Source organism: Phyllostomus discolor, chromosome 12, assembly GCF_004126475.2.
Source record: "Phyllostomus discolor isolate MPI-MPIP mPhyDis1 chromosome 12, mPhyDis1.pri.v3, whole genome shotgun sequence".
Classification (NCBI taxonomy): Eukaryota; Metazoa; Chordata; class Mammalia; order Chiroptera; family Phyllostomidae; genus Phyllostomus; species Phyllostomus discolor.
Window position 1 is genome coordinate 41982771 of NC_040914.2, and position 27994 is coordinate 42010764.

The 27994-nt window shown below is 65.2% G+C and overlaps 2 protein-coding genes across 4 annotated transcripts in view; one reads left to right on the top strand and one right to left on the bottom strand.

Annotated features, from left to right (window-relative positions):
* Positions 1–13056, top strand: part of FANCI (FA complementation group I) — a 31350-nt gene extending 18294 nt beyond the window's left edge. The window contains exons 24-38 of the mRNA XM_028502362.2: positions 154–333; positions 1768–1934; positions 2246–2322; positions 3176–3292; positions 5295–5346; positions 5918–6045; positions 6137–6205; positions 6387–6480; positions 6758–6945; positions 7873–7926; positions 8006–8065; positions 10364–10435; positions 11619–11714; positions 11999–12115; positions 12825–13056. Coding sequence (XP_028358163.1) covers positions 154–333; positions 1768–1934; positions 2246–2322; positions 3176–3292; positions 5295–5346; positions 5918–6045; positions 6137–6205; positions 6387–6480; positions 6758–6945; positions 7873–7926; positions 8006–8065; positions 10364–10435; positions 11619–11714; positions 11999–12115; positions 12825–12890 — 1537 coding nt within the window. The 3' untranslated portion in view covers positions 12891–13056. The remainder of the gene's footprint in view (positions 1–153; positions 334–1767; positions 1935–2245; positions 2323–3175; positions 3293–5294; positions 5347–5917; positions 6046–6136; positions 6206–6386; positions 6481–6757; positions 6946–7872; positions 7927–8005; positions 8066–10363; positions 10436–11618; positions 11715–11998; positions 12116–12824) is intronic.
* POLG (DNA polymerase gamma, catalytic subunit) lies at positions 12748–27988 on the bottom strand. 3 transcript variants are annotated; one of them, XM_036013157.1, is made up of 24 exons: positions 27816–27988; positions 27182–27280; positions 26362–27051; positions 23400–23595; positions 22484–22648; positions 22239–22385; positions 22028–22107; positions 20601–20783; positions 20350–20510; positions 20107–20233; positions 19172–19408; positions 18544–18655; positions 18256–18342; positions 17871–17978; positions 17317–17477; positions 16826–16879; positions 16616–16733; positions 16154–16289; positions 15801–16047; positions 15175–15297; positions 14876–15044; positions 14547–14755; positions 13571–13731; positions 12748–13215 (listed from the first exon to the last, which is right to left on the bottom strand). In XM_036013157.1, exons 3-24 carry the CDS (start codon positions 26976–26978, stop codon positions 13139–13141), a joined length of 3675 nt encoding a protein of 1224 aa, XP_035869050.1. In that variant the 5' UTR covers positions 26979–27051; positions 27182–27280; positions 27816–27988; the 3' UTR covers positions 12748–13138. The 3 variants fall into 3 exon arrangements, with proteins under 3 accessions (XP_035869050.1, XP_035869052.1, XP_035869049.1); XM_036013159.1 differs by lacking the exon at positions 27182–27280; XM_036013156.1 differs by lacking the exon at positions 27182–27280 and having other exon boundaries at positions 26362–27137.
* Between the last annotated feature and the right edge of the window lie 6 nt (positions 27989–27994).

Below are 27994 nucleotides of genomic sequence, written 5' to 3' on the forward strand. Positions count from 1 at the left end.
GGGTCCAGTCCGCGGAGCCCACTGGGTGCTGCAGCGCTGGGCAGTCCCTGGAGAGCCCAGTTCCAGGTCCCAGGAACAGTGGGGGACCGTCTCTCTTTCCCTCCCTCCCGCCTCTCCCCCCTCTCCTCCTCCCTTCCCCCTCCCCCTCCCCAGGGACAGTGCCCAAAGCCATGAGGAGAGCCTGTCTGTGCTCAGGTCCAACGGTGAGTTCATGCGCTATGCGGTCGGCGTGGCCCTGCGGAAGGCGCAGCAGCTCAAGGAGACGGGGCGCGTGAGCGGCCCCGACGGCCAGAACGCAGACAAGATCTTCCAGAACCTCTGCGACATAGCTCGGTAAGGCGCCCCCCCCCCCCCCCCGCCCCACCCCGCCGAGGCCTGGCCCTCGGGCTGTGGGCCCTCCCAGGAGGAGTGACCAGGGCAAGTCTGAAGTCAGGGAACGGAGAGGACTCACGCTCCAGGTGTCAGGGCTTCCTCGTACGGGTGCTGCGTCCGAGACGGCGTGGAACGGGCAGAGTCGGGAGCAGAGTGGACAGTTCAGAAATAACACACTTTATGGTCACCTGGGTTACCTGACCCAACAAGCCTGCCCAGGTGATCTAACGGGGAAAGAAGGTCTTCTCTACAGATGGTTTTGGAGCAAGTATTCATATGCAAAAAACCCCCAAACTTTTATCCATGCCTCAAGCCATATGCAAAATTTTAACCTGAAATTGACCAGAGACATAAATGCAAAGCAGAGAAAAATCTTTTTGGTCTTGTTTTAGGTAAAGATTTCTTAGGTGTAACACCAGAAGCAGTCTTTTTTTTTTTTTTTTTTAAGTAACTGTGCCCTTTGAAAAACACTCAGGGAAATTACGAGATAAGCCCCCGATTGAGAGAAAACATTTGCAAATCACCTCTGGTGAAGGGATGGTCATCAGAGCCCAGAAAGAAGCCTTTTTTTCCAATTAAAAAAAAAAAAGGCCAAGTCGAAAAGTGGGTGAAAGGTTGAACACCTTACCGGAGAAGAGACCTAGACGGCCGCCACACGAGGACAGAAAAGGGTGCACGTAGCTCTCCAGTGCGGACATGCGGATGAAGGGCGCAGGGACCCAGGCGCCGCATGTCTGTCGGGGCACCTGAACATGGAGAGGCCCACTGGGCCTCGTGCTGCCCTGGGTGGGGAGGGGCCGGAGCGCGTGCACTGTTGCCGGGGCCGGGACGGGCCCTGCCACGTGGCCTGCACGTGCCGCTCCTCAGCGTCTTCCCGGGAGACCCGAGAGCGCAGACCCACGTCGGGGGGCCTGCCTGCGGCAGCTGCCCCTGCAGTGGCAGAACACGGGAGCAGCCCACGTGCCCGCCGGGGGACAGTTGACAGGGCGGGTGGCTGTGGCACATCCACGCCTCGGGGTGACTTGGGACGAGCTGCCGACACGTGCAGCCGCACAGGTGACTCTCAGAAACGAGCACTCAGTAACAGAGCCCGGCTCCAAAGGCTGTGCACTCCGTGGTGCCCTTTCACGGAACGCTTCGTCGGTAAAACTGTGGGGACAGGGACGAAGGGAGCGGTGGTCCCTCGGGGACCCAGGGAGAGAGGACCGACCACAGGGGAGCGCGAAGGAGCTTTCCGGGTGGCTGCAGTGTCTCGAGTGCGGGGTGATCGCACACGTCAGGGTTGTTGAATTTCACAGAGCTGTGCGCCCATCTGCGGGGTGTGAGGTTGACTGTGTGGGACTTGCACCTCAGGGAGGCTGACTGTAACCATAACAACCCCCTTTGCCCGTGCAGGGTCCTGCTCTGGAGGTACACGTCCGTCCCCACCTGCGTGGAAGAGTCGGGGCGGAAGGAGAGAGGGAAGAGCATCTCGCTGCTGTGCCTGGAGGGCGTGCAGAGGATCCTGAGCGCTGTGCAGCAGTTCTTCCCGCCCCGGGTGCCCCTGTTCCTCCGCGCGCTGGGTGGGCCTCCCATTCTCCTCCTTAACCCAGCCTCTGGACCCTGTTTATTAACCCGTCAGAGGTCATGGGAGGACAGTCCTGCTGTTGCTGGTGGGTGACCGTGGGTTCGGAATCGGCATTCACTGGATCCCACGTAACTACAAATAGTGTCTGGAACACGGAATGTGGTGAAAATGAGGAAATGGCAGAATTTCTCTTCTGAATATATTTAAATCTGCCTCTGGACTTCCAACTTTCTAAAATTTTAGCTGTTAAAGCGAAAAAGCACAGTAAGTCTGTTTCAGAGAAGGTGAGCTCTTTCCCTTCCCTAGACGTCCCGGACAACGAGGGCGAGGAGGCGGACGTTGGCCTCACCCAGCGGGCTGCGTTCCAGATCCGGCAGTTCCAGGTGGGCGGCCTGGGCGGCCTGGCCCGGGGTGGGGTGGGGTGCGGCAGAGGGCCTGTCCATGGGGCCGGCTGGTGAGAACAGCCGACAGGGAACAGGTAGGACAGGAACAAGTCATCATCCGAGCAAGAGGACGGAGCTCTTAGAATGGAGGGTCCGAGTTTAAGAGGGGGCTGGGCGTGTGTGTGGGAAGCCGGCCCACCCTGTCGCGGTCGGTGCTTCCAGGGCCCACTCTTGGGGTTGGCACGTGGAGACAGCAGGAGCCTGGGAGGGGTGGGGTTTGTCTTGTGTCCCTGGTGTCCCTGGGGTGTGTCAGATGTGCAGAAAGACGGGACAGCGAAGCCTGTTAGTTTCTAACCATGAGGTCCGTGGCCACAATTCCAGGGTCTTTTTGAGGTTCCCACTTCAGAGTGTCCCAGGGACTGTGCAGGTGCCGGGGATCACACCTCAGAACAGGACTCACCCTGGGGTGGGGAAGAGATGCACCGAGTGCAGAGCGTTTCAGGCGGTTCGAGGGGAGGAGGAGGGGCAGGCGGAGGGTGTGAGGGGAGTGCTGGGGCCAGCTGGTGGGCTTGGGGGGCGTTGAACCCCCCAGGCCTGGGCACACAGCTGTTCCTGACGTGCGTGGGACGGGGCGGGGGGTCCGGCCGTAGTTTTAAGGAAACACTCACGTTGGTGGTGGAAAACAGGGCAGGAAACGAGCTGTGGGTTGAGTTTAGGTTCTGATTCTGTCCTCTCGGAACCTGGGTGGTTCTGAATGCTCCGTGTCCCAGCCCGGGGACTCTCTGGCTAGACACTGCTTCTCCCGGGCACGGACGTGTCTGCCGACACGGCTCTCTGTGCTTTCCTCCCTCAGAGGGCCTTGTTGAACTTGCTCAGCAACCAAGAGGAAGACTTCAACAGCAAAGAGGCCTCCCTCCTCGTCAGCATCCTCTCCGGCCTGTCCAGGCTGCTGGAGCCCGCCTCCCCTCAGGTGCGTGCGTGCCCCGCTCCCCCCCGCCCCCCCGAGGCCGGGGGCACTGCGTCTGGAAGGAACACGTCCGAGTGTCCGCTCCACGTCCAGTTTATTTTAACTGTCATTCTGAGCTGTGCTCCCGAGTTACCGTGCGATCTGGGAGGCGTACCCGCTCCTGCGTGGTGCGTCTGCCGTGACGTAGGTGCCCGCGGCCGACAGGGCCGGAGCGCGGCTGCCGTCCAGGCCCACGGTGAGCACCGCGGGAGAACGCCTTCGCTTGGGCGCCTCCCCCTTCCATACCTGTGTTTTCACTCCCTCTTCCTGTTTCCTCTTTTTCAAGTTGGAAACATGTCAGTTACTTAGAGAGGAGGGGGCGTTCAGCAGCTGCCTTCCTCGGCAGGGTCAGCTGGTGCTGATTTGGGGACAGGTCCAGCAGGGTCATTGAGCCAGGGAGTGTGGTGAGGACCCAGGAGCAGAGCGGCCCTGCTGGGGTGAGCTGTGTGGGTCAGTGTGCGGGGTGTGCGGCTGTGTCAGCGTGTCGGTGTGGGGTGTGCGAGAGCGCTCACACCCAGAGGAAGCAGAGCAGGGCCGCGTGCTGGGGCTCAGCTGCCCTCGGGAGTGATCTCCCAACGGCCTGACGGAGAGAATCCTCGAGCGCCCGGGGCCCACCCCGTGCTTCTCCCGCATCACTTCCTGACCCGGTGGGGAGCCTCGCTGGAGCCCTGGGCACGGGCGCCCCGGTGGGCCCCTGCTTCAGGGGGGCGGGCCTTTGGGAGACGGAGGCCGGGGTGTCGGGTGCGAGAGCTGGAGAGCGGGCCTGATTATGCCACCCTCTGAGCTCAGATGGCCGGGGGAGCGCCTGGCAGGCTCACCCCCACTCACTCTCCGTCCCATCGTCCTGCTCCTGCCTCGGAGCGCAGAGGACTGGGAAGGATGTGCGGTGCCGGGGAGTGAGGCGGGGCCTCGGGGGTGGGAGACGAATGGGTCTGGGAGGGCCGACGTACACAGGAAACGTTGTTTTAAAATTCGTCACCTCCCAGCCCCAGTCCTTTTGGGGGTCTTGTTTGGATTTTATTTTAAATAGGTCGTAAGGTCCCAGTATTTAGAAACCAGAGATTATAAAAATATTCCTAGTACGTGGTCTCCTTTCTACCCTGTCCCTGCCGCCCACCTGGTCAGCTGCTCCTCCCCCCAAATGAGCAGATACCTTCCAGGAAGACGACGAGGCCTTCCAGGGCTTCTGTGTTCCTGCAGAAGCAAGTAGGAGCAGAGGCCCTTCTGCCTGCCCCTGCCCTTCACACAGAGGAGTGTTCCTCCTCCTCCTCCTCCTCCTCCTCCTGGTCACGTGTCACACTCTGCCTGGGGACCTTTCAATACCGGTTCACAGAGAGCTCCCAGGGCTAGGCTGTGGATTGACTGTGCCCCGGAGACCAAGAGTGAGTCCCCCGCTGCCTGGCACTGCAGGGTCCCCGTGGCTGAAGGCCTGTGGGAGGCGCTGCTGGAGCAGACGGCTCCGGCCACGCAGCCTCCTCCTCCGCCTGGGGAAACTGTGTGGGTTTTGCCTCTTTCTCTCTTTCTTCTCCCACTCCCTTCTAGCCGCCTCTAGCCTCTGGGCTCTTAAAGACCAATTGTACTGTTTCTATGGCCAGGATCTTCTCCCTACACCTCTCCACTGACCTGATGTCCTTAAAGACGCCTCCAGACAGTGGGGCGTGGGAAGGAGCACGGGCACTGCGGCCTCAGGCGTGGCTGTGGGGGGGCGGAGTGCAGGGGTGAGCACGCAGACCCGACCCCGGGGGTCGGGCCCTTTCTGAGGGCGCTGGCCTGCGAGTCTCGTGCGCTGCAGTGCGAGGAGAGCCCGAGTGACGCTCCTGACTGCGGGCGGACTTCCTGCTCGTCCCAGTGGGAGCACGTCAGACCCAGACACGAGTGTGTGAGGAGGGCGGCTGGGATCGGACGGGTCCAGGGCTCGTCCAGGCCCACCTCCGGGAGGGTTTGCTAACATCCAAATGGTCTCCAGTTTGTGCAGATGCTGTCCTGGACGACCAAGATTTGCAAGGAGAACAGCCGGGGTGAGTCTCCCCCCACGTTCCTGCTTTCGGGCTTTGTTTGGAGTCGTCCTCTCCAAACAGCACGCACCCACACGGCCGAGTGGCCAGTCCCACTGATGCCGAGTCGGGTCAGTGCGACTGGCCACTGGACGGTGTGGAACGGCCGGGCCACTCGCTCACGGCTGGCGGGGCCACTGACGGCCGCGCTCACGTGTGCTTGTGGCCGGCTGACTGTTCCCGCCGCAGCACCCCCTCGGTGAGCAGACCAGCCCAGGTGGTCTTCGGGGTGGGTGCAGAGGGGCTGTGGTCAAAACCACACGCTGCTAGATGTGAGGTCGGAGGTCAGGGGAGCCGATTCCTCCAAGGGGCAGTGAGGCACAGGGCCTCAGGAGTGCTGGTTCCATGGTGGTCGGTCAGGGCTGCCTCGTAAGGGGGACATCTCCCTCCCCCGGGCCGTGGAGGGACGTGCGAGTCAGTGGGTGGGGGACTGGGGCGCTGTGCCCGGCAGGACGAGTGCAGGCTCCGCCCGCGTCACCGCCCCGGAGCCCTGACTGCACTCTGGCCCGCGGTGCTTCTCTCCTTCCCGCCCCAGAGGACGCCCTGTTCTGCAAGGGCCTGATGACCCTGCTGCTCAGCCTCCACGCTGCATGCAAGAGCCCCGTGGCCCTGCTGCGCGACCTGTCCCAGGACGTGCACGGGCACCTGGGAGACATAGACGAGGTGCTGTGGCGAGCCCCCCGCGCAGCCCCTGGGCCAGGGTGGGGGCGGGCCGCGGGCCCCCCTCACGGTGCGCTTCTCCGTCCCGCCCCAGGACGTGGAGGTGGAGAAAACCGACCACTTTGCGATGGTGAATTTCAGGACAGCGGCCCCTACCGTCTGTGTGAGTCATCACCCCGGAGCCCCGGGAAACAGCCTTGTGCTCTTGCCCTTCTGTGTCTCGGGAGGGCCCGTCACACTGGCCTCCGCCCTGAGGCCTGGGACCCACCGCGGGGGCCGTGGTCATGCTGTGACGCCAGCAGCTGGGTGCGGTCAGCCGTGGCAGGCGTTCTTTTCTTTCACAGCTGCTGATTCTGAGTCAGGCTGAGAAGGTTCTAGAAGAAGTGGACTGGCTAATCACCAAGCTCAAGGGACAAGCGAGCCAAGAGACCTCGTCAGGTAAGGTTCGCACCAGGGTGGGGTTTGGGAATCGTGACGAGAGCGAAGGCACCCAGACCCCGACTGGGCCCACGCACGACTGTCCGAGCTGACCGTGGACAGCACTGTGGCTCGTGGCCGCTGCTGTCCACTCGCTCTGCGTGGCCGGTCTCAGGCCCACCGCCCTGCACGCTCCCTAGCTCACTCCCCGGGTGGGAGTGGATTTCTGAACCTCCCTCGCTCCCACCAGAGGAGAAGGCCGGTTGGGCTTGAATGTGGCGATTTCGTTTCCCTGCAGAAGCAGCCTCTTCCCAGGCGACCCTTCCCCACCACCCCGGGGAGAAGGCCGTGGTCCTGCAGCTGGGCACTCTGCTGACGCTCTTCCACGAGCTGGTGCAGACGGCCCTGCCCTCGGGCGGCTGCGTGGACGCCCTGCTGAGGGCCCTCTGCAAGATGTACACCGTGCTCACGGCCCTCGTCCGATACGTGAGTGACCGGGAGCAGCTGGGTCACCCCCACGGGGCCCAGCCGGGCCAGAGGCCGGGCCGCGTCCTGCTGTGGTCTCCACAGGCCAGGAAACAGTGGTTCACGGCCCAGTTTTGAACCTGCCCTCAGAGGCCTTTGTCCCCTCGGCCTGTGCGGGTGCGACTCCTGTTGAAGAGTGAATGCCCCTTCCACTGCCTCCGCGGGCTGAGCCTAACCTGTAGCTGTAGAACTCAGCCGGGTTCCCCGCTGCACAAACAAGCTGCAGTATTTCGGCCAGTCTGGGCACTAACAGAGGTGTTCTCGCCTTTAACAGGTAGACAGGTGTTCAGCGCTTTACAAGTCAGGTAGTGGGGTGGGCAGGAAGTTCATTTTTTAAAATCAGAAGGCATGCTCTCCGTGGAGTTGAAGTTAATGCGTGTTTGTATCTGTTAGCAAAAACCGTATCCTTGCACGTGAACGTTGTGGTCCTCCGCTGACGGACCCGCAGAGAGCGGTGGCCTGCCCTGCACACGGAGGCACGGACAGGCTGGCGAGGCCGCAGGCCGGCCCCCAGCAGCACCCCTGCAGCAGCACCGCTGGCTCCGAGGGCCAGCGGCTCTGGCTGCGCTGCGGGGGCCGCTGAGCTTCTGCAGTGGAAACGCTGGGCCCTTCTCTTCACCGGCGTTTTTTAAAGGAAGAGTAGCCGGTCGTTTTTTCCCCTAGATGGAGGGTTTTTAAGCAGGGAGCTGGACAAACGAGAAGCAGAAAGCCCCCCTTGCCTGTTGTCGGCGCAGCTCGGGGGCTTGGAGGGGGGGGCGACGGAGCCATGGGTCTGGGGTGCTCGGTGACGGCCCGCCCCGGTCAGAGCGCCCAGTCATGCTCCGTTGGCCGTGGTCTCGTGGGACGTTTACATGGGGCGGGATGCTATACCCAGAGATCCCCTGTTAGTATCTCCAGGTGTGTCAGAGCTCCAGCGGGATCCCCAAAATCATGGAGAAGCTGGTGAGTAGAGAGTGCCTCTCTCAGGGGCGGGGGAGTGTCGTTCCTGCCGGCGTGTCAGCCACCTCCTCCTTCGCTGCAGGTGAAGCTGTCGGGCTCGCACCTGACCCCTCTGTGCTACTCCTTCATCTCCTACGTGCAGGTGAGCGGCTCCGGGTACGCACCGCGGTAGGCCTCCGAGTGCCGAGGCCTCCGCACGGTCGCAGGGTGTGCTGGGTCACCCGAGCTGGGTGCGGGCAAAGCTGCTCCCTCGCCGTGAGCCGGAGGTGCCTGTTTGAGACTAAACCAAGGCTTCAGATCTTTGCAGCAGGGAAACTTGTAGTCACACGCACAGGAAAAGGTCCTATGTAACGTGGAGGGAGAGTCACCGGTGTGCTCACATTGAGAGCGGGAAGAACGAGCGGGTGAGGGCCGAGACCGGCTGCACTGTGGGATTCCAAGTCTGTGCCGGTGGGTGCGCTGTGGGGGAGTGAGTCGGGCAGCGGCGGGCGCCGGAGAAGGGCCGGGTCAGGGGCTGAGGGTCGGGAGGGTGGCCGCACTGCCAGCGGGGGAGGGACTTCAGCTGCCGCCACCACTTGAGTCACATGCGCGATGGGCTCTTAGGGGTTTGGGGACACTCTGAATATCGTCTGGTCCCAAATGCCAACGGATTCCTGCATTCCCCGAGCCCCCATTGCTGTTGGCCCAGACTAGGGTTTTTCAGCCTCTGCACGGCTCACGTTGTGGGCCAGGTAACTCCTTGTCGTGGGGCCTGCCCTTGCGCTTTGGGACACGGAACAGCATCTCTGCCGACAGCAGCCCCCAGTTGTGACAGCCAGAACGCCTCCAGAAATTGCCAGGTGTCCTTAAGGTGCAGAATCAGCTCCTGTCCCCCCAGGCCCCTTAGTCTCAGCAGTCGGAGTGCGGCCGGGCTGTTCCCGAGGGGGAACCTGAGGACGTCTGGGGCGGGTCCGGCGCAGCCGGCCTTCTGGACGCTGTCGGGGCCGAAGTGGCCGTCGCCTGGTCTGGCGGAAGGCACTCTCCGTAGTCCGACGAGAGGTGTCCCCCCGCCTCTGTGTCTCTGTGCCGGCTCTGTGACCTGGGCCGAGAGAGAAGCAGCCGTCCTCTGTCCGGGCAGGTGGCCTGCAGCCCTTCCTCGTCAGGCCGTTACTTCTGGCCCCGTCCTGCCTCGCCCAGGCCCCGGCAGGCGTGTTTTCTCTCGCGTAAGCTTCCCCGTTTAAATCTCCTTGTGAGTCCCCACCTCCAAGTGTTAACCGAGACGCCCGCAGAGGGCCCCACCGCGCCGGGCGTGCTGTGCCGACTGAGACAGCCCTCCGGAAGAGGGGTTCTGGGAGAGATTCTCGGGCGTGTTTCTCCTCTGTCAGGGGCTGTAGGCACATTCAAGTTTCCAGCAGGCGGGGCAATAGTAATACACGTTCAGCCGTCACTCTCAGTCCTGTTCGAGAACTTCTGTCGCAAGCAGCAGCAGCCCTGTTGGGCAGACCGGAGCACTTCACAGTGGGGAGCTTGGGGACGCTGCTGGAAGGCCGTGTCCGCTGGGTTGGCCCAGCCGGCGTCCGCGGGGCCCTCTCGCCTCCCCTCCTCCCCACGCCGTGTGGCCGGCAGCTGCCCCGCGTGAGTCACGAGAGGAGGTCAGGGGGCTGCACGCCAGTGCAGAGGGAGCCGAGGTGTGAGCCCGGGTCGTCGGTCTCTGTGACGGGCCGGCAGCTCCTCTGCCGAGGGCCGGGTAGCAAGCGTTTGGGGTTCTTTGGGCTGTGCCCTCTGTCGCCACTGGCCAGGCCTTCCCGTGTTGCATCCGAGCAGCCAGACGGTGTGCAAGTGAAAGAGCGTGGCTGGTGCCCAGTGGAACGTTTTCTGAAACAAGCAGCGGGCAGGTTTTGTCGGCCTGTGGCTGTCGTCCGCCGGCCCCTGCTCTGGAGTCACGTGGTCCTCGCGGACGCGGACGCTGCCGGGGGGTGTGGGGCTTGGGCCGGAGCATTCATTTCCTTCTGCGAGTCGGCTAGCCCCCGGGCTGCGTCTCTCTCTCTCCCCATGCACCACAGGAAAACGGGTTTGCGTGTCCCCCGCACTCTCGCCAGTGGTTTCCCTCTGTCTCTTCAGACTCTTCTGCCTCGTCTGGGTCCTGTGCTTCCAGTTAGTTCCCTGATCAGTTCTTACTGTCTCCAGGAGCTCCTTGTCCTCCCACTGTCTGCCACCTAGCAAGGTGGTCTGTGACCTTCAATCCCCCTGAGCACGTAACCAGCCACAGGGCTTGTAAGACATCGGGCGGTGGCCTCTGAGCAGAAGCCCACAGGCCCGGGAACAGCCTCTCCAGCCTCCTCCCAAGTCTCCAGACTTGGGCCCCCCAGCAGCCCTGCGCTCGGCTGTGATCGCCTTCCTAGGGAACCACCACCATGCTGCCGCAGCCTTCAGGAATGAGAGTTTGTTTCTGTTTCTCCAGAACAAGAAGAGCAGGAGCCCCAAACGCGCGGGAGGGAAGAAAAAGGCCACGTCAGCTGTCGCCGTGGCCATGGTAAGCCACGGCCCACACTCACGGCAGGGTGGCTGCTGCTGGACGAGGCCAGTCGCGGGAGCTGTGCAGATGAGCGGTTGCCTAGAGCTGGGGGTCCACTGCAGAGACGGGGGGGGGGGGTGCCTGCTAAGGGGGTACAGCCTTTATCTGCGGGCGTGAAGGTGCTCTAAATCTTCGGTACGAAAACCACGGAACTGCGGCACACGGGCAGACGGTGTGGTGCGTGAATTACATCTCAGCAGCCGCTACCAACACGTGTGTGGGGCCGGACAAGCGTGTGCGGCTGCTGCTCAGCCAGTGGGTTTTATTGTCAATGGGCATCTTTTGTCCCTCTGAGCCAAAGAGCACATGCTTCCTGCAGGAAGCACCAGAGGACCTGGAGCTCGCTCTTTAGAAACGGAAGTAAGTGAGGATACCGACTGGGAAGGATTCTCTCAGGAAGGGGTAGTGGGCGCAGGGGTGCCCCCTCGAGTGCGGGTGAGAGCCGCTCTGGGTGCAGAGAAGCGGGGACCCCGGGGACTCCGGAGCGCGCCTCCCAGGGGCAGCGCGCAGCAGCTGCTGAGTGAGTTCTGGGGGGCCCGGACCCGCGGGCATCCACGTGGTCGGTGGGCCTGTGGGAGCTGTGTCAGGGCTGCAGGATGCCGTGCAGACATGAAAGATGCAGAACTACCTCCCAGAACGTCCTCCTTAGGAGGAAAAAAACAAGAAGTGTCCTTGTTTGTGGGCAGGGCGGGGGGGTAAATACACACAAGTGTGAGAACTTGCCGAAGGCTCTGTAAGCTGTGCTTGAGACTGGAGAGGGAGACTGTGGCCTCGGTGAGAAGTCCGCGTGCAGACCGGGGAGCAGCAGAGCCCGGGCAGAGCGAGCCCGGCTGCTTGTTTGAGGACGGCTGAGCCCGCGAGGCAGCCGCCGCCCGCAGGTGGCCTTCCCCTCTGCCAGCCTCTAGGGGACGCCGAGGGCGTGGGAGTTGCGGTAAAGGAGAGGGTCGTGTGATCTCCAGCGACGTCCAAGTCCTTTGGTGAGACCGACCCGACCAGAGCTGGTGCCGAATGAAAACCGCGTGTGACTGGAAGGCAGCCCAGCCCCCCGGCAGGGCCGTGAGCGGGTCTCCTGGCGGCCTCAGGGGACAGGCTCAGAAGCCCTGGACCCTGAAACGGGGGTCTTTTCTTCTCTGCCCTGTAGGCCAAAGTTCTTCGGGAAACCAAGCCAATCCCAAATCTCATCTTCGCCATTGAACAGTATGAGAAGTTTCTCATCTTCCTTTCCAAGAGGTCCAAGGTAGACATACTCTGTTATTTTCTACCGTTTCATTTACCCCGCCTGACGGGGGGGGGGGGGGGGGGGGGGGAGGGGACCTGGCACACGGAAGCAGCCAGGCCGCAGCAGGGAAGCACTGCGGCCTGTCCCTGTTTCCGACCTTATGGCCCGACTGCAACCGTCGTCATGGGGGGGTGGGGCGGCGGACGGAGAAACAGGCCCAGGGGCTGTGTCTGAGGGGCAGCAGAAACCGGGGGCCGGGCGGCAGGGCCAGAGCCCACGGTCACGCCCACGCCCTGCCCCAGGTGAACCTGATGCAGCACATGAAGCTCAGCACGTCCAGGGACTTCAAGATCAGAGGAAACATCCTGGATATGCTCCTCCGAGAGGAGGACGAGGAGGACAAGGAGGACAGTGGGGAGGTCAGTGCCTGTTTCCTGTTTCCCGGCGGGCTGCCGGCCGCCAGCCTGGGAGCAGCCAGAGGAGGGGCTAAAAGGGTCCGGCACACGAAACTAAGAACTCACAAGAAGGTCTGTGGGCACTGAGCCACACCGAGGCACCCAAACTAGTACACATCTTGGGGACACCGCTCCAGAAACAAGGCCGAAGTGTGGGCGAACTATGGGAGAAGGACGAGCCCCAGCATTCGGGCCCAGGACCCAGTGTACCTCCTGCTGTCCCCTCCCCCTGGGGTCCGCCCCGCCCTCTGGTCTTAGCAGGCAAACTGCAGGCCTGAGCCTGCGGAGCAGAGCCCAGTGTTGGAGGCATAATGTGAAACACCCTCATCTGTGGCTTCTGAAAAAGCCCGCCCCTCCATTGTTCAGACTGTCAGGCCCCACCCCTCCCTGTACCAACTCGTTCTGTACCATTTTGACCTTCCTCTGTCATCTGGTCCCGTGACTCTCCCTGGGTCGACAGAAGTCCAAAGGGAAGGCATCCAACCCCCTTAACTGGACTCAGAATCCCCCCTTCTTCAGGGCCAGTGAGTAGGTCCCCCCAACCCTTCAGGGCCAGGGAGTGGGGAGGGGAGAGAGCGCGAGCACACAGACTCCGAGAGAAGAGAAGGTTCCATTTATTTCCAGTGGCTCTGAGCAGGTGGGCTGCACTAAAGCCCGGCCCCTCCCCTTCCAGGACGCGGCACCGGAGCCCAGGGAGCAGAGCAGAGAGCCAGCCAAGAAGAGAAGGAAGAAAGAATGAAATGCCTGAGTTACTGCGAACTTTGGGGCTTCTGCTGTCTTCTCACCCAACAAGCCACACCCCCCCAGTCCCCCAGCCTGCACCGAGGCCGGCATCTTGGTTCGGAGCCCACTGAGGTCAGCTGCGCCCACAGCCGCAGGCGGCCGCTCCTGGCGGGTCCTGCTGCCAAGCAGAGCACAGCCGAGGGCCTGAGGGTGGGCGCCCGGCGGGCAGAGCTCCACGGGAGCCGACTCGGGGCCTGCGGGCGGCTACGGCCCCGGCTGGCCCCGCTTCACCAGGGAGCCTCTGGTGAGGTCGATGACCTGGTAGATGTCCAGCGCTTCCCCTGGAAGAGAGTGCAGACCGGTGGTGCTGCTTGCTCTGGCGCTCAGGAGCGGGGGGGGACTGTACTGTGGGGGTCAAAGGGGCGTGGGGGGGGGCAGAGTAATCGCCACGTTACATCGGGAGGGTCCGTGTCCTTTGTGCGTAAAACGTTTGCCTTACAAGCTGTATACAGAAACAAGCTCTCGAGTGGCATTCAAAGCACGTTTTTTACCTAAGAATGCACTTTTGCTTTACACAATAAAGCTTTAAACCAGAGCTTCCAATGTCCCTCCCTTCCCTCCCTCCGAACTCGTGGCAGAAACACAGCCCTTGGTGACGTGAACCCACCACAGGGACCTCGGGGGCGTGGGGCTCACCCTGGGGAATCCCGTATCTCCTCTCCATCCCGGTGGGGTTGGAAGGGGTCTCACAATCCATGGTCACTTCTTTCCTGAGGCAGCGGTCCACGTCGACCGCACTGAAGAAGGCCACCGACTGGGGCAGGTCGTTGAGGCCCAGCTTGTAGGCGAACATGCACCTGGGGGAGAGCCGGCCTCCGCTCAGCCCCACGGGGAGCGCCCGTGTCCCTGAGAGCGGGCAGCACGGACTCTGCCCTGCCCCCCGGCAGGGAGACAGAGACAGGCCCGACTCAGAACACGGCCTTCGCCCGCCTGCGCGCACATGAGCACTTCCTCAAGATGATGCACGCACACAGGACTTTGTGTTCACCTGCGAGCACAGCCCCCAGGACACGGTGGAGACAGCGCTGATGACCGCGAGCACCCTCGTTTCCTGAGCCTTTGGGGCCAACCGCGGCTCCCAGACCGGCTCTGCCTGGCAGGCCGACAGGCAGCCACAGCACCATGTACTTCCACCCCACGGACTACACTTCACCACGAGGAGACACGAGCCAGCGTGTGAGCTACTTCGAAGCCACGTTTGAACTTCCTTCCTCCTTAGCCGTGTGTTCCGTTAGCAGTCAGAGCAACAAACTTCTGGCACTTAGGAAACATTTGCAGGTTTTAAAAATCTCAACTTCCTATGAACCGAGAAAAGCCCCCCGTCCGGCAGAAAGGGGTTCCCGTGCCCAGGGGAGCAGAGCCTGCAGACTGCTGCCCGGAACACGTCCCCTGACCCGCCGCGTCTGTGGTCCGGTCTCGGGCCGCCACACTTCCAATCCAAGGAACCTTTTTCCAGAGTCGAAGGCCAGCCCCAGACTCCCACAGTTTTTTTTTTAAAGCTAGAGAGAGCAGCTGAAACATTCACCTCCGGGGAGATGAAAGCTCACACACGGGTCCCGCTCCGCCGGGTGCAGAGCCCAGCGCGTGGCCGGGCCGCAGCAGGCGCGCCTACCTGGTCAGCAGGTTGGCGATCTGCAGGGCCAGGGCGGCGCGGTAGCGGTCCTCCTCCTGCACCAGGTAGCGGACCTCGTCGTGGATGCTGATGCAGAAGCGCCCGTCGATGGCAAACTCCTCGAGCAGCCACTTCATGGCCACGAGCATGAGGTGCAGGTAGTCCACCGCCGAGCTCTGCACCACCCAGTTCACGCGGCTGGTCATGAACTGGGGGGTGGGGGGGGGGGGGCGCAGGCACAGGTGAGGGGCGCTGCCCCACCCCAGCTCCGGGGGGAGGAGCCCACCCGCCCGCCCCGTGAGCTGCCATGCCCCCAGGGTGCGCCGTACCTCCCCCTGGGCCACCGAGGGCTCCAGGGCCCGGCTGATGCGGCAGCCCAGCACGGGCGTCCGGGGCTCGTCTGACGTGGCGATGCTCTCCAGCTTGTTGAACATCTCCGACTCCGTGCCCCCCGTCCACGCACGTTCCGCGACCACCTTCCAGGTCTTCCTGCGGGACCTGGGGGCCCAGGGGCAGGCAGACAGGGCACGCTTAGCCCGTTAGTGTCGCAGCTCGAAACAGAGCACCCCAGCTCTCCGGGGGCCGGCCGGGACCCTCCCCGCACCCCAGACACACAGAGGGGCCTCACTTCCTCGAAGCTTCCCTCTGGACCCTGCGCAGGTCCTGCAGGGACACGAAGCCGTCCTCGGTCCTCTCCACGGGGATGCGCAGCTGCCTCACCAGCCACTCGCCCTCGTCCGACAGCCGGTACCTGGGGGCGGTGTCGGCGCTGTCAGTCCCGCGTGAGCGCCTCCTCCGGGCGGGAGAGGCCTCCCAGCACCTTACTCCACTTCCACGACCACTGCGGGGCCCCGCCAACCCCTGCCGGCTCCGTCCCGGGGGAGGACAGGCACAGAGGGGCCGGCCCGCCGGGGTCCCGCAGCCGAGAAGACGCAGAGCCCAGACGGGAGCCCGAGCTCTGGGTCACGCACGCTGTGGCAGCCCACCAGAGGGCGCCACCCCCGGAGCTGTCCCTGTCTCGCGTCTTAGACCCCGCACTGCCAGTGACCCACAGGCCCAGCCCCGTGAGGACACCCGTCGAAGGCCCACCGCTAAGCGAGCGTTGCAGCCCCCACACAAGCCGCCCTGGAGCCCGTGAGCATGCACAGGTCTGAGGAGAGGGGCCCGGTGAGGGCGCAGGTGACGGGAAAGGCGGCGACGAGGGGCAGCGACGCAGGCCTGGGGCGGGGGGCGGGGGCCGGGAGGGACCCTCACCGGCGCAGGCCCTTGGTGACGGCGTACATGTGCTGGGCCTTCTCGGCGGCCTCCTGGCGCGTGAGCCGGTGGTTGAACTGCATGAGCAGGCGCTCGGCGAAGGGCTGCCCGGCCCCATAGATGCGGCCGTAGTTGAAGACCTTGGCGTGCTCCCGGCTGATGCCCACCGTGGAGGCCGTCTTGCTGTGCAGGTCGGTGCCCCTGCTCTTCCGCCCCTGCAGGGTCATCCACCCGAAGGCCGTGCAGCCTGCGGGGCGGGGCACACTGAGGCCGCAGCCCAGAGACCCCCGCCCCCGCCCCCGGCCTCCCGGCCTGGGCCTCAGCCCCGGCCACCAGCCCCGGCCCCCGCTCACCGTGCATGCCGGCGAAGTGGGCGTCCCCGAGCACCGCCGCGATCCACAGCTCCTGCGAGTCCACGTCCGCGCCCACCAGGACGTAGCCGGGCGGGGCCTGCACCATGGCCTTCAGCTCGCTGCCCACGCGGTCCCGCTGCAGGGAGAGGGAGGTCGGGCCCTGCCCAGGCACCCGAGGCGCTTCCCACCCCCGCCCAGCCCCCGGATGGCAGCCCAGCAGTGGCGGGGCGGACAGGTGAAGGGACGCCCACGCAGTGTCTGGCCAGCCCCTGCCATCATGGCCAGCGGCGGGAGCCCAGCCCGTGTGTGCCGAACGGCGATGAGTGAGGCCGGACTTGAACCTGAGTCCTGCTGGACCAGATCTCGGGTTCCGTTCTGTGCTGCCCCCGGAAGGCCCTCTGCAGCCCGCTTCGAGAGACGGCAGGGAGGAAGGGAGGGACCAGGGAGGCAGCGGATGCGTACCCGGGCGTTGCTGGCAGTGAGCCAGGTGGGCTCCACGGCCCGGCGGGTGATGGTGCCAGCAGTCACCACCTGCGGCAGGATGGCCCCGTAGCGGCCTTCCTCATCGTAATCTGGGTGCCTGCGGGGCGGGGAGGGGAGAGCTCATACCTCAGCTGGCGTTGGTCCAGGGACCCCCTACTGCTGTCCCCACGACCCCCTGGCAGGTCCTACCTGGTCACGGCACGGGGCAGAACGGACCGGGGCAGCCACACCACCATCTGGGAGCTGTGGGGACAAACGACATGACCAGGGGGGCGGAATCCGACCCCTCCTTGACCCCTCCCCACCCTCCCTGCCCAGCCCGCCGCTGCTGCCCGATGCACTAACCGCTCCCGGCCTAAAGGACCCAGCTCCCAGGGGCCTGGTGGTCACGCCAAGAGGTCCTTTTAGGGCTGGGAGCGGCCACCAGGGTCCTCCATATGGACCCCCCCTTGACACACACACTGGGAAACTGAGGCCGGCCTGGGGGGGAGGGGGCTGGCCGGTGCTCACCAGCCCGGGACCCCGGGGTCCAGCCTCCAGACTGCAGCTGGGCGTCCGCCACAGCACAGGCCGAGTGGGGGCCCCTGGGGCGAGGCGGGGGACGGCAGCCCCAGGGCCGTTCCCAGAAACCCGGCCAGGGGCACAGATGGGCGGCTCTCGGCACCCCCGCGATGGCCCACCTGATGCGCTTGTGGGCGTTCCTCCAGAAAGAGATCATTTTGTTGATCTCCAGGGCACGGGTCCCGCTGGCACCTCCGGGGCCGGCCTGCAGGGTGCCGTCCTCCATCTTGGGCAGGAAGTCCTTGGCGAAGGGGCTGCCCACGTTGCAGCTGTTCCCGTCCTGGGGAGGCCAGCGGAGGCGGGGGCTGCAGGCCCGTGCACCGGGGCCCCGCCCAGAGCCTCCTCGGGCAGAGCAGTGTGGGGCACACCGCGCCCCGACAGCTGCTCGCCCAGGCAGGCTCACGGCAGGCACACACCAACCCGGCCCCCCTGCCGGTGACACCTCTGGCCCACAGACCCCGCCACACAGCAGTTCAGGTGCCCGACACCTGCCCTTCCCCCACCCAGCCGTCGGAGGGGAAACAGGGTCAGAGATGGTGCCGTCTGCCATGAGGCCGTGCCCTGCCCTGCAGCTGCCACCGCCGTTCCTGCAGAGGGGGCTACCACCCGGAGGCCGCTGTGAGCCCGGGCACAGCGAGGGCCCGAGGGACGGCACCGGAGCCAGGACACACACCTTGTGAGGCAGCTTGAAGAACCAGCAGCCGGGGATGTCCACGTCATTGTAAGGCCCGTTGCCGTGGTGATAGGCTGGCTGGCTGCCCCTGGGGCCGCTGGCACCCGTCTGTGGGGCCGCACGCCGAGGTCAGGCCCCGCTCCGGCGCCTGCTTTCGGCACGGGCCAAAGGGCGGGGGGCCTGACACGCAGAGCCGGGAGACAACAGGACAGCCACCAGGTCTCGGCTTCCTCCTCGGTAGCCCAGCGAGGGCGGAGCCACCAAAGGCAGGACAGAGCCCCCCACCCCAGGACCTCGGGAACCCAGCGGAAAGCTGCTCCTTGGGCGTGAGAAGGGCTGCCCGCCCAGCACCCACCCGGGGAACCTGAGAGCACGCCCTGCTCACCGGGGCTGGGGGTTGGGCCGCCACGGCCGACTCCACAGGCTCCACCTTGGTCTCAGCCTCCGCCTCTAAGCAGCCCAGCTCTTCCACCTGGATGGGCCCGGCACCAAGGGGGTGAAGCAGGAGGCCGGGTTGGCCGGAACCCACCAGCCCCTCCCTGAGGCACGCAGACAGCCCCAGCCAGCCGGGGGTGAGAACCGGGCGTGCCCGAGCCCCGCCCCCTGCCCCCTTCCCCAGCGCCCACCCCAGCCCAGGAGCCCAACCCCAGCCCAGGCCGGCGGGTGCCCTCACCATCTGCCACTCCTCGGCCAGCAGGAAGTCCTCGGCCAGGCCCGCCCCCTGCGGCTCCGGCTGCCGCTTCCCCTGCTCCAGGCAGTGCTTGCGGTACAGGGACTCGATGGCTCTGGGCAGAGAACAGCGGCAGCGGCCTCTGGTTATGGGCGCCCCTCCGGGCCGGGCAGCTGGCTGGGGGCCTCCGCCGCGCCCCGGTCTAGTGCTCAGAACCCGCTCTGAGGCAGAAGCAGGCAGCGCTCTCCCTGGTTTTCAGACAGCGGGCAACAAACCGAACGTGACACGGCGCCCCGGTGCAGGCCGGGCTCGAGGCCTGGTCTGACGCGGGTCCAAGCCCCACTGGCGCCACAGAGCTGCCACCGCCCCAGCCAATGCTCTGGGGCAGAGCGGTGGGAAGTCAGGCCCTGGCCCCGCCCCTGGCTGGCTCCTCAGCCCCCAACTCCATGCCCTCAGCCCCCCCCTCCCCCGGGCTCTGCAACCCCCGGGGAGGGGAGGCTGTGGCAAAGACCCGGAGCCCACAGTCCCAGCCCCCAGCTCTCCCCAGCAGCCTGAGCTGGGCTCGGCTTCCCCAGCAAGGAGAAGGGTCCCTTAGATGCCCGGCCCTTCCTCCCCTGGGCCGGGGCCTCACCTGTAGGGGCAGGTCACCCCAGTCGAAGCTGGGGTGGTGCCCTCGGGCACCTCGGCCAGGTTGTCCCGCCGCCCGGGCACCAGGTAGCCCCAGCCGTGCCTCTCGGAGAAGTGCAGGGGGAAGCCGTCCCAGGTCAGCGCCATGAGCTTGGGCGTGACCCGCATCTGCAGGCTGAGGAGGCTGGGGCCCGGGGCCCACGCAGGGTCGTCCAGCCGCGGACAGAGCTTCCGGTACCACCTGGGCACCCCCCCGGGAAGAGAGCGGTGTCACAGTGGTGACATGCTCCACCGCCCTCCAAGGCCCCAGGGCCTGTTTCTGGTGACCTCGGCCTACGGTCACCATCCTCTCTCTCTGGGATGTGGCCCAGACCCCCATGGAGTCCCCAGAACAACTCAAAAATCCTGAAGAAAAGACCCCCAGTCAGGCCCACTGAACAGGTCAGAAGCCGGCCCTCGGGATGGCCCGGGGCAGGGCTCCTTCCCACACTCCACTTCCCGTGGGGTAACTGGCCAGGGGAGCCAGCCGATCTGCTCTCCCACCACGGCTCCGGTCCCCGTCCCTCCTGTGCCATCCCCCAGGGCCGACTCGAGGGTGAGGCCAGCAGGGCACCCAGGGCACAAAACTGAGGCTCCAGTGAAGGGTCAACTCCTTGGGGAAGCCCCCTGACCCCTCCCCCGAGCCATCCTGGAGAGAAACACCAGCGGCACCGGCTGGTCTGCGTGCCCGGCCCCTCCTAGGGTGCAGGAGCTCCTGGGAGGGAGCTGGGCTCCCACGCGTGCCCCCGTGGCCACCAGAGGCCAGCATGCAGCAGGTGTGCAGGGTACTTGTGATGGGTGAGCTGGGGTCAGGGCACCCACTGGGAGCAGGAACGAAGGGCGGCACCCAGAGGTGGGGGTGAGAGCAGACTCCAAACGCGTCAGGGGCACAGGGCTCACCCGGGGTGTCCAGGGAGGTGCTGGGGCCGCTTGGGCAGGAGCCCTGTGGTCCCCTTCAGCTGCTCCAGGCAGGTGCGGGCCGTGAGGGCTCGCTGAGACTCCTCCTCCTCGCCGGGCGGGCCGGGGTCTGCAGGAGGTCGCGAGGGTGACCAGAGAGGCCTGCCCAGCCCATTAGCCCCAAGGCTGGAGCAACAGGTTCCCAGGGCCGCGCCCCTCTGCCCACCGGCCACGCACGGTCCCCACCTTCCTGATCCCCAGGGGCTCCAGGGGCCTCAGCCCCCTTGACGGGCAAGGGGCTGGCAGCCTCCACCTCCGGCTCCTTCCTCTTCACCTTCTTTGCCTTCTTCTGCTTAAACTCTTGCAGGTCCCACTCCAGGTCCCAGAGCCAGGGGTCTTCTTTGTACCTGCACAGCAAGTCCACCAGGGCAGGGCTGAGGCCGGGCCCCCCGCCTGCCCGCCCCCTGCTGGGGTCCGCCCGCCCGCGGCCGGGCTACCTCTCCCCCGACAGCAGCTGGCAGGCGTCGTTGGCCAGGTCCATCAGCGACTTCTTCATCTCCCGCTGCAGCTCCTCGTAGGTGCTCTGTGCCTCTGCCAGGTAACGCTCCCAGTTCTGGTTGACGGGCAGGTAGGAGACCCCCATCTCCAGCATGCCGGCCAGGGTCACTGGGTGGGGACACCTTGGGGGCAAACACCCGGGCGCCATCAGTGACCACACGAGGCGAGGCCCGGGCCCCGGACCCGGCTGCCCACACCGCACAGCTCCACGGTCAGACAGACGGCGCTGACCCCAGGCTGACCGCCGCCTGCCCGGAGGAGACCCTGGGAATCCCCTGCAGCTCTCTGCGCACTGGGGGCGCAGCCACGCGCCACCCGACAACCAGGACGTGTTCTGAGAAACGCACAGGGAGCCGACCCTGCCGCGGTGTGACCACCACAGCGTGCCAACACCACCGAGACGGCACAGCCCGCCGCGCTCCCAGGCTCTGCGGCACAGCCGGCAGCTGCCGGGCCACACACCGGGTAGCAGGTACCCGCACAGACCGCGGGAGGCAGCTCGGTGCGTCTAAACGAGGGAAGGGCGCGGTGAAACCACAGTGTGAGGGCGGCAGCGTGTGTCTGTGTGCCGCCGCCGACGTGACGCGGTGCAGAGAGAGCCCCGGAGAGGCCGCCAAACGGCCACCAGAGCTGACGGGCGCGCTCAGTGGCGCAGGGGGACACGAGGCTGTTCAGAGGCCGGTGCATCTCTCTGCACCGATAACAAACCACAGGAGAAACAGCGGGGACAGTCGCACGCACTGCCATGCGGAACGACCAAACAAGACCATGTGGGAACACGGGAGGGGAGAGACCCGCTCGCAGAAACTCGGACGACGGGAGGAAGGAGGGAGAGGAAGGTGCGGGGGGGGGGGGGGGAGGGGAGTGGAAAGCCCGGCCGGCGTCACCATGTCTCCATGTCTGCGCCGCCCAGCGCGGTGCCCAGGGCCAGCGCAGTCCCCGCCCGAACACCGATGGCTCCCCCTGGAGCTGGGACGAACAGCCCGACTGCTGACACGGACCGGGGCTGTCCAGGGAACCCCGGAACTTCACCAACTGAGGCCCAGAGAAACCGAAGAACGCGCCCACAGGCAAGCGAGCAGGTGCCAACCGCCGCCAAGACCGGAGCCGCGTCCGGCCGACGCTTCTGATGCTGAGCCTGCCCTGGGTCTGACTCCCAGGCTGGCACAGCCGGAATGCAGGGGGCCCCGAGCTCTGGCCCTGGGCGCAGGGTGGGTGCCGAACAAGCTGGGACCAGGCCCAGGAGACTCCGGCGTGGCCCTCGGCGCCCCCTGCAGGACCTCCGCAGAAGCCCGGGGCCCCAGACAGAGGGGCCCCACCCCCGCCGGTGACCGTGGCCCAGGCTCCCCCAGGGGCCCCGCCTCACCTCTCCAAGAAGAGTGGCAGCTGCTGCTGGAAGACCTGGTAGGTGGCCCACACGTCCTGGGCGCAGTACTGCATCAGGTCCTGGCACGGGCGACAGGAAGGCGCTGGGCGGGCGGCCGTCCCACTACCGCCGCCGGGCCCGGGGTCAGGGCTGGCGGCCATGTGGCCCGGACACCGCCCCAGAGCCCCCCGGAGCCCCCAAGGCACTGTACCTGGAAGTTCTCCCGGACGTCCCTCATGCTGCCCTTGACGAACAGCTCCCGGGGCTCCTTCCGGAGGGGGGGCCCGCCCACGTACAGGCTGTGCACATCCGCCAGGTTGTTGACACTGCTGATGTCCAGCCAGTCCCAGGAGGAGATCTGAGGGGCCGGGGTGAGGGGCACGGCCGGTCAGTGCAGCCCCAGGGCCAGATGGGCGGGCCGGCGGGGGGTTGTCGTCACTCCCATGGGGTACTCACCGTGGGGCCGTTGGCTTTGTGCCGGGGCTTCTGGTGGCGCTGGGTGTCGAGCAGGGCCTTGCGCTTGCCCTGCCTGGCAGCCATCCACAGGCTGCGCTGGAAGCTGCTGAGCCCCGAGATGGCCATGTGCATGCTCATGGTGTCCAGGAAGCGCGTGGGGGAGCCCTGCGCACAGGCTGCCGCTGAGGGGCCAGCGCCCGGGCCCCGCACACGGCCCCCCTCCCCACCACTCCGCTCCGCTGCTGAGGACGGCGTGCCTCCGTGCTCGCTCACGCTCGTTCCTTGACCCGAGGGGGACCCGCCCTCCTGAACTCTAGCCACCCTCGACGCCGCAGACCAGGCTCGATCCCAGCACCCACGTCCTTCCTTGGGTCTGGCAACTGCTCGGAGGGGCACAGAGTCCTCAAAACAAGGCCTCCCGAGCTACCGGGCTCGGCCCCCAGCGCCGCCACTCACAAGCAATAGACTAAGGCCGCTCCCCCCGCTGCCTGTCCCCCAGGGCTGCCGCAGAAGGCCACAACAGAGCACCTTCCACAAGACGGGGAACCGCCTCAACGGGACAGCAGGCACGGTCCCGGGGGCCTCACGTGCACCCAGGTCGGGCCCTGCGCAGAACCCCGGGGGAGCTGCTCTTCTCTTGTCGCGAGAACAGGGACATTGAGGCTCAGGGTGCCGAGGTGCTCACGGCGCTTATCCACGGCTGGGCCAGGGCGGACGCCCAGGCTGTGTGGCCCGGAGCCTCCACAGACCCGCGCTGAGCTCGAACGGGCCACACGGAGGGAGGGGCCACGCGTCCTGTGGCACCTCAGGCTCTGTAGCGGGCAGGCCCTGGGGACAGAGCAGCGGGGCACGGGAGCCAAGGGCAGGTCCCGCCCCATCACAGAGGGCAGAGGGCAGCGGGCCCCGGGACCCTCACCTGGACCAGGTACTGCTCCCTGATGTGGGCTCGGTCGAAGGACACGTTGTGCCCCACCACTAGCTGCTCCTGCCCACCCCGCTGGCCGGGGCCGCTGGCCCGGGCAGGGGCCTCCAGGGGGATGAGGTCAGCCGGCGACAGCTGGCTGGTCCAGGAGTAGCGCTCTTCCACCAGCCGCCGGCTGCACCAGGAATACCTGAGGGAGGCGAGAGACAGGCAGGCTCAGCCCAGGGGCACGGAGCTTCCGCCCCGCAACGCCCACCGCGTGCCTGCCACTGCGTGCCCGGCCACACTGGCGGCTGGGGACCCCAGTGGGTGCCCCTAGCCCTCACAGAGCTAGAGGTCAGGTAGAGCTATGAGTCAGGAGTCGTGCCAAAAGCTTCCTTACTTCCACAGGTAAAGACAGCGCAAAGCGGCCCCGCTCAGGGTGCCCCGCACTCAGCCTGCGCGCCCGCCGCCCAGGTGCTCGCCGAGTCCGGGCTGGCCCCGCGGGGCTGCGTAAAGGCACCCGACCCCTCACGCCTATAGACGCAGAGCAGCTCAGTGCTCCAAGTGCTGGTACATGAGAGAGGCAATTATAATAGAATTCGAGGTGGAAGTTGTTTTTTTTTTTTTTTTTCTTAATTGAAGGTGGCAGGAAAAAAGAACAAAAAAAGACCCACGCGGCACCCATGTGCGTGATGAGTCACCTGGGGGCGGGGCAGACGCTAAACAAGTCACACACTGGGAGGGTCTGCGCAGCCGCACTCAGGGGGCCAGAAATGTACCAGGACGGACAGAGGAGACACCCCCCCCACCCATCGCACGGGCGGGGGTGGGGGGACGGGGCCGGGGGCCACCTGCGGAGCGCCTGGCAGGGACCAGAGAGGGCCGGCGTCTGACAGGCTGAGCGTGGGGACTGGCGCTGAGGGAAACTGTGCCTCAGGGTCAAGGCCGGTCAGCATCGCAGTGAGTGACGCGGCCACCTGGGCAGCCACCACAGCTGAACGGAGCTCCCTGAGACCCTTATGGGGGGGAGGGTTATCTGCCACCAGTTTCAACAAACACAAAACTAGGTTTTGTTGGGGGTGGGCGGTCTGGCCAGGGAGGGTGGGGGGGAGCAGACAGAGGTTCCCAGTTTGACAGCTGGTAAAATCCAGCTGGCCCCCCGAGGGTGGAAAGGCGTTCGGGGACCCCCCTGCCATTTGGCACGGGAAAGCCCGTGACAACGCACCCCCAGAGGGATGGGCTGAAGGGGGTCAATGGTCGGAGGCTGCGGTGATGGCAGAAACCTGGGTCGCACTGGTGACAAGGGGCAGGTGTGCAGCTGTGCATGACAGCTGTGTGAGCACAGACTGATGGGGGATTAGAACAAGAAAAAAAGCCCAAACACAACTGCCTTTCTCTGGTAAACGGAAGGTGAGTCAGAACCAACGCCATTAATGCTCGTCTTCCCCGAGAATCTCAGGTGGACGCTGACGGCCGGCGCCCTGCCCAGCGGGCCTTTGGGAGACTGCCCTAAAGGCTTCCCCTCCCACTGGACACTGAGGGCCGGTCAGGCACGTGATGTTTCGCAACCACGTGGCAGGGATGTGTCCAGGTTGAAAGGGGACTGCTACGGTGGCCCCGTCACACCCTCCCCCCCCCACAATCACCGTGAACCCGGGTGTCTGCACCCGGCACCACCAGCTAGAATAGAACGGGAATGAGGGGATGGACCTGCCGACCGACCAGGCGAGAGAGGCCACCAGTCAGGAGAGGGAGTGAAAGGGGGACTTCAGTTAGACTGCCCGAAAGCCGCCAAGAGATCAAAAAGCAAGTCATCCTTGTCGGTTTCCCAGTCGTCTTCCGGCCGCCACGGCCTCCTTTACTAAACCTCTCCATCCCCTGACCGGAGCTAACCCGAGGAGGAGGCATCCAGGTTCGCCCTTCCAGCCACTGCTGCCCACCTCACCCACTCAGCCCTGTTCCCGCAGTTTTCAGCGGCACAAGTAACATTTCGCAGGTTTCCCTGCGAAGATGGAGTCTCCCGGAGGGATAAAAAGAACCGCCACCTTTTTGGCTGGCCATGCCTGAGAGCATTAAGGTTGTAGAAAGTATCTGAACCCTGGAATGAAGACTCGGAAAGGGCGGAAATGAGGCTGCCCTCCTTGCTTCAGAGACTTGGGTAGCACTTAGAAAGTTACTCAAGCCCTGGTTGGCGTAGCTCAGTGGATTGAGTGCGGGCTGGGAACCAAAGCATCGCAGGTTCGATTCCCAGCCAGGGTACATGCCTGGGTTGCAGGCCACAACCCCCAGCAACCGCACATTGATGTTTCTCTGTCTCTCTCTCTGTCTCCCTCCCTTCCCTCTCTAAAAAATAAATAAATAAATAAATAATCTTTAAATTAAAAAAAAAAAAGAGTTCCTCAAAAAGAAAAAAGGAGGCTGAGTATTTGGGGACCACCATGCCTGTTTGGGAGGCTGGGGGAAGGAAGCAGGGATTCTCAGCTGCCCCGGTCAGGGGGATGCTACCACTTGGAGATGCAAAAGGGGGGTGGTCTGGCATTTAAGGGAGCAGCAGACATGCTAATGTCTTTTCTGGCCTAGGACAGTCCCCCAAAAAGGGAGACTTCTCCTGCCCAAAATACCCAACAGCACCCCCAGAGAGAAACTACTGCCCAACGGTCCTGGACTAACTTGTCCGGAAGCTGTTTAGCACCAGATCAAGGCATTCACCGGGGGTCTCCGGGGGCGCCTCCAGTACAAGGGTCTCCTGGGACCTAACCCCTGTCCCCACCCAACATCTGCCTGGGAGTTTGTTTCCCGCCCGGACCTTCTATCCATGAGCGCTGGGGCCCCGCCTGTTTGAGCTCAGGGGGACACCCATCCGCAGGCGCACCCACAGGGCACACAGTGGGAGCTCAGAAAACGTTCACTGAACCGGGTGCTAGGCTGGGCCCCCCAACACGCCATCAAGTCCCCGACCCCGACCCGCGCTCACCAGGCCGAGGGGGATATGGCCACCGCCAGCGTGGGGCACGTTCCCTCTGCCAAGCAGACCTCCACGTCGAACACCAGGGCCCGCTCCTCGGGGGTGGCCACGGGTTCGGCCTCCCCCGCGGGGCCGTACCGGGTCCAGCCCTCCGCCCACGCCCAGCTCGGCGGCCTGGGGGGCAGCTGGGCCTGCAAGAGCGCGTTGGCCGCCTCCAGGTAGGGCAGGCTCTGCTTCTGGGCCAGGAGGCGGAAGTGCTGGTCCAGGTCGCCCCCGTAGAGCGGCGGCAGGCGCAGTTCCACGTCGGGCAAGGGCGCGTCCGGCTGCCCCCAGAGCCCGTGCTTCTGCAGGTGCTCGACGCTGCGGCGCACCGCGGCCTCGCTGGGCGTCTCCCCGCCGCGCCCGAAGATTTGCTCGTGAAGCCCTCTCGACAGCATCTGGATGTGCAAGGGGTTGTACCGCAGCTGCCCGCCCTCCGAGGACGGCAGTTGCGGCTGCGGCGGCGGCTGCCCGTCGCTGGAAACGGGGACGGAGGCGGAGCTGGAGGCCCAGCGCCTCGGAGCTGGAACCGGCCCGGGCCCGACGACGGTGGAGCCGGCCACTTTCTTCCAAAGCAGGCGGTTCATGGTTGGTGCAGGGAGCCCCCCGCTGGGATTCAGGACACCTGGCTTTGGGCTCCAGCTTGGCTGCTTTTACTGGCTGAAAGACGTGGAGAGAGACACGTCTTGCCTCGGTTTTCCTGTCAGTGAAACGGGCCTGACCATGCCTGCCTTCCACCCACAATCCTAAAGGAGACAGACGACATGAAGTGTTATTACGTTCGCGTCACCTGTTGCATTAGAAGCCATCATTCCTTGCGCGCTTATTGCGTCCCAGGCAACGTGCCAGGCACTTTGGGGTACATTTTCTCAGTTAGGCCTCGGACGACCTGGGGAAATAGCAACACCCCTGCTGAGTAAAGCGAGGTCCACGCTGGTTCATCAGTGAACTTGAGGACGGTGAAGGCACACGTGCTGGTTAACAGCCCGGGTCTGGAGTAGGACGACGGGGGTTTGAATCCCGGTCCTGGCTCTCGGGAGCTGCGTGACCTTGGGCAAGCTCCTTAGGCCCTCTCTACGTGGGGTGAAGGACTCCGTCGTACAGGGCTGTTGTGTGGGGGGCAAAGGAGACCAGGTCGCACGGCCCGGCCCTCGGCAAATGTGGCTGCGGTGATCGCGACCGCCACGGCCTGGGAGCCTAGCGCCAAGAGGTGACAGCGCCCGGATTCGAACCCTCCGGGCGGGCCGGCGTGCCCTGGGCCCCCACCCAGGCGGCCGCCCGCTGGTGCCCGGCGGCGGCGGCGCCGCGGTGCGCCCTGGGACCAGCCTCCGCCCCGCTCCCGGGCCCCGCTCCCAGATTGCAGAGGGAGGGGCCGCGCCGCCGTTCCACGACCCGGCCTCCCCGGCTCCGAACCCGCCAGAAACCTCCGTCCGCCTAGTGCCTCCAGGTCTGCCGCTCCCGACCCCCGCCCAGCGACGCGGCGTCTCCCTCCGCGGGGCCTACGCAGCCTCGGGGTGGCGTGTAGCCTCTGCCCGACTAGATCGCCTCGGTGGCAGCTGCAACTTCCCGTCTGCGCCGTGCTGGGTCCAGCGACTTACCCGAC

Bases quoted from the DNA above. Each gene is read 5' to 3' on its own strand.
- POLG (XM_036013159.1), bottom strand. From the start codon at position 26,978: ATGAACCGCCTGCTTTGGAAGAAAGTGGCCGGCTCCACCGTCGTCGGG. The intron at 22,649-23,399 runs GTGAGGGTCCCG...GCCTGTGCGCAG, and splicing joins GGGAGCAGTACCTGGTCCAG to GGCTCCCCCACGCGCTTCCT. The intron at 20,784-22,027 runs GTGAGGCGGGGC...TTTGCCCCCAAG, and splicing joins CTGCCACTCTTCTTGGAGAG to GTGTCCCCACCCAGTGACCC.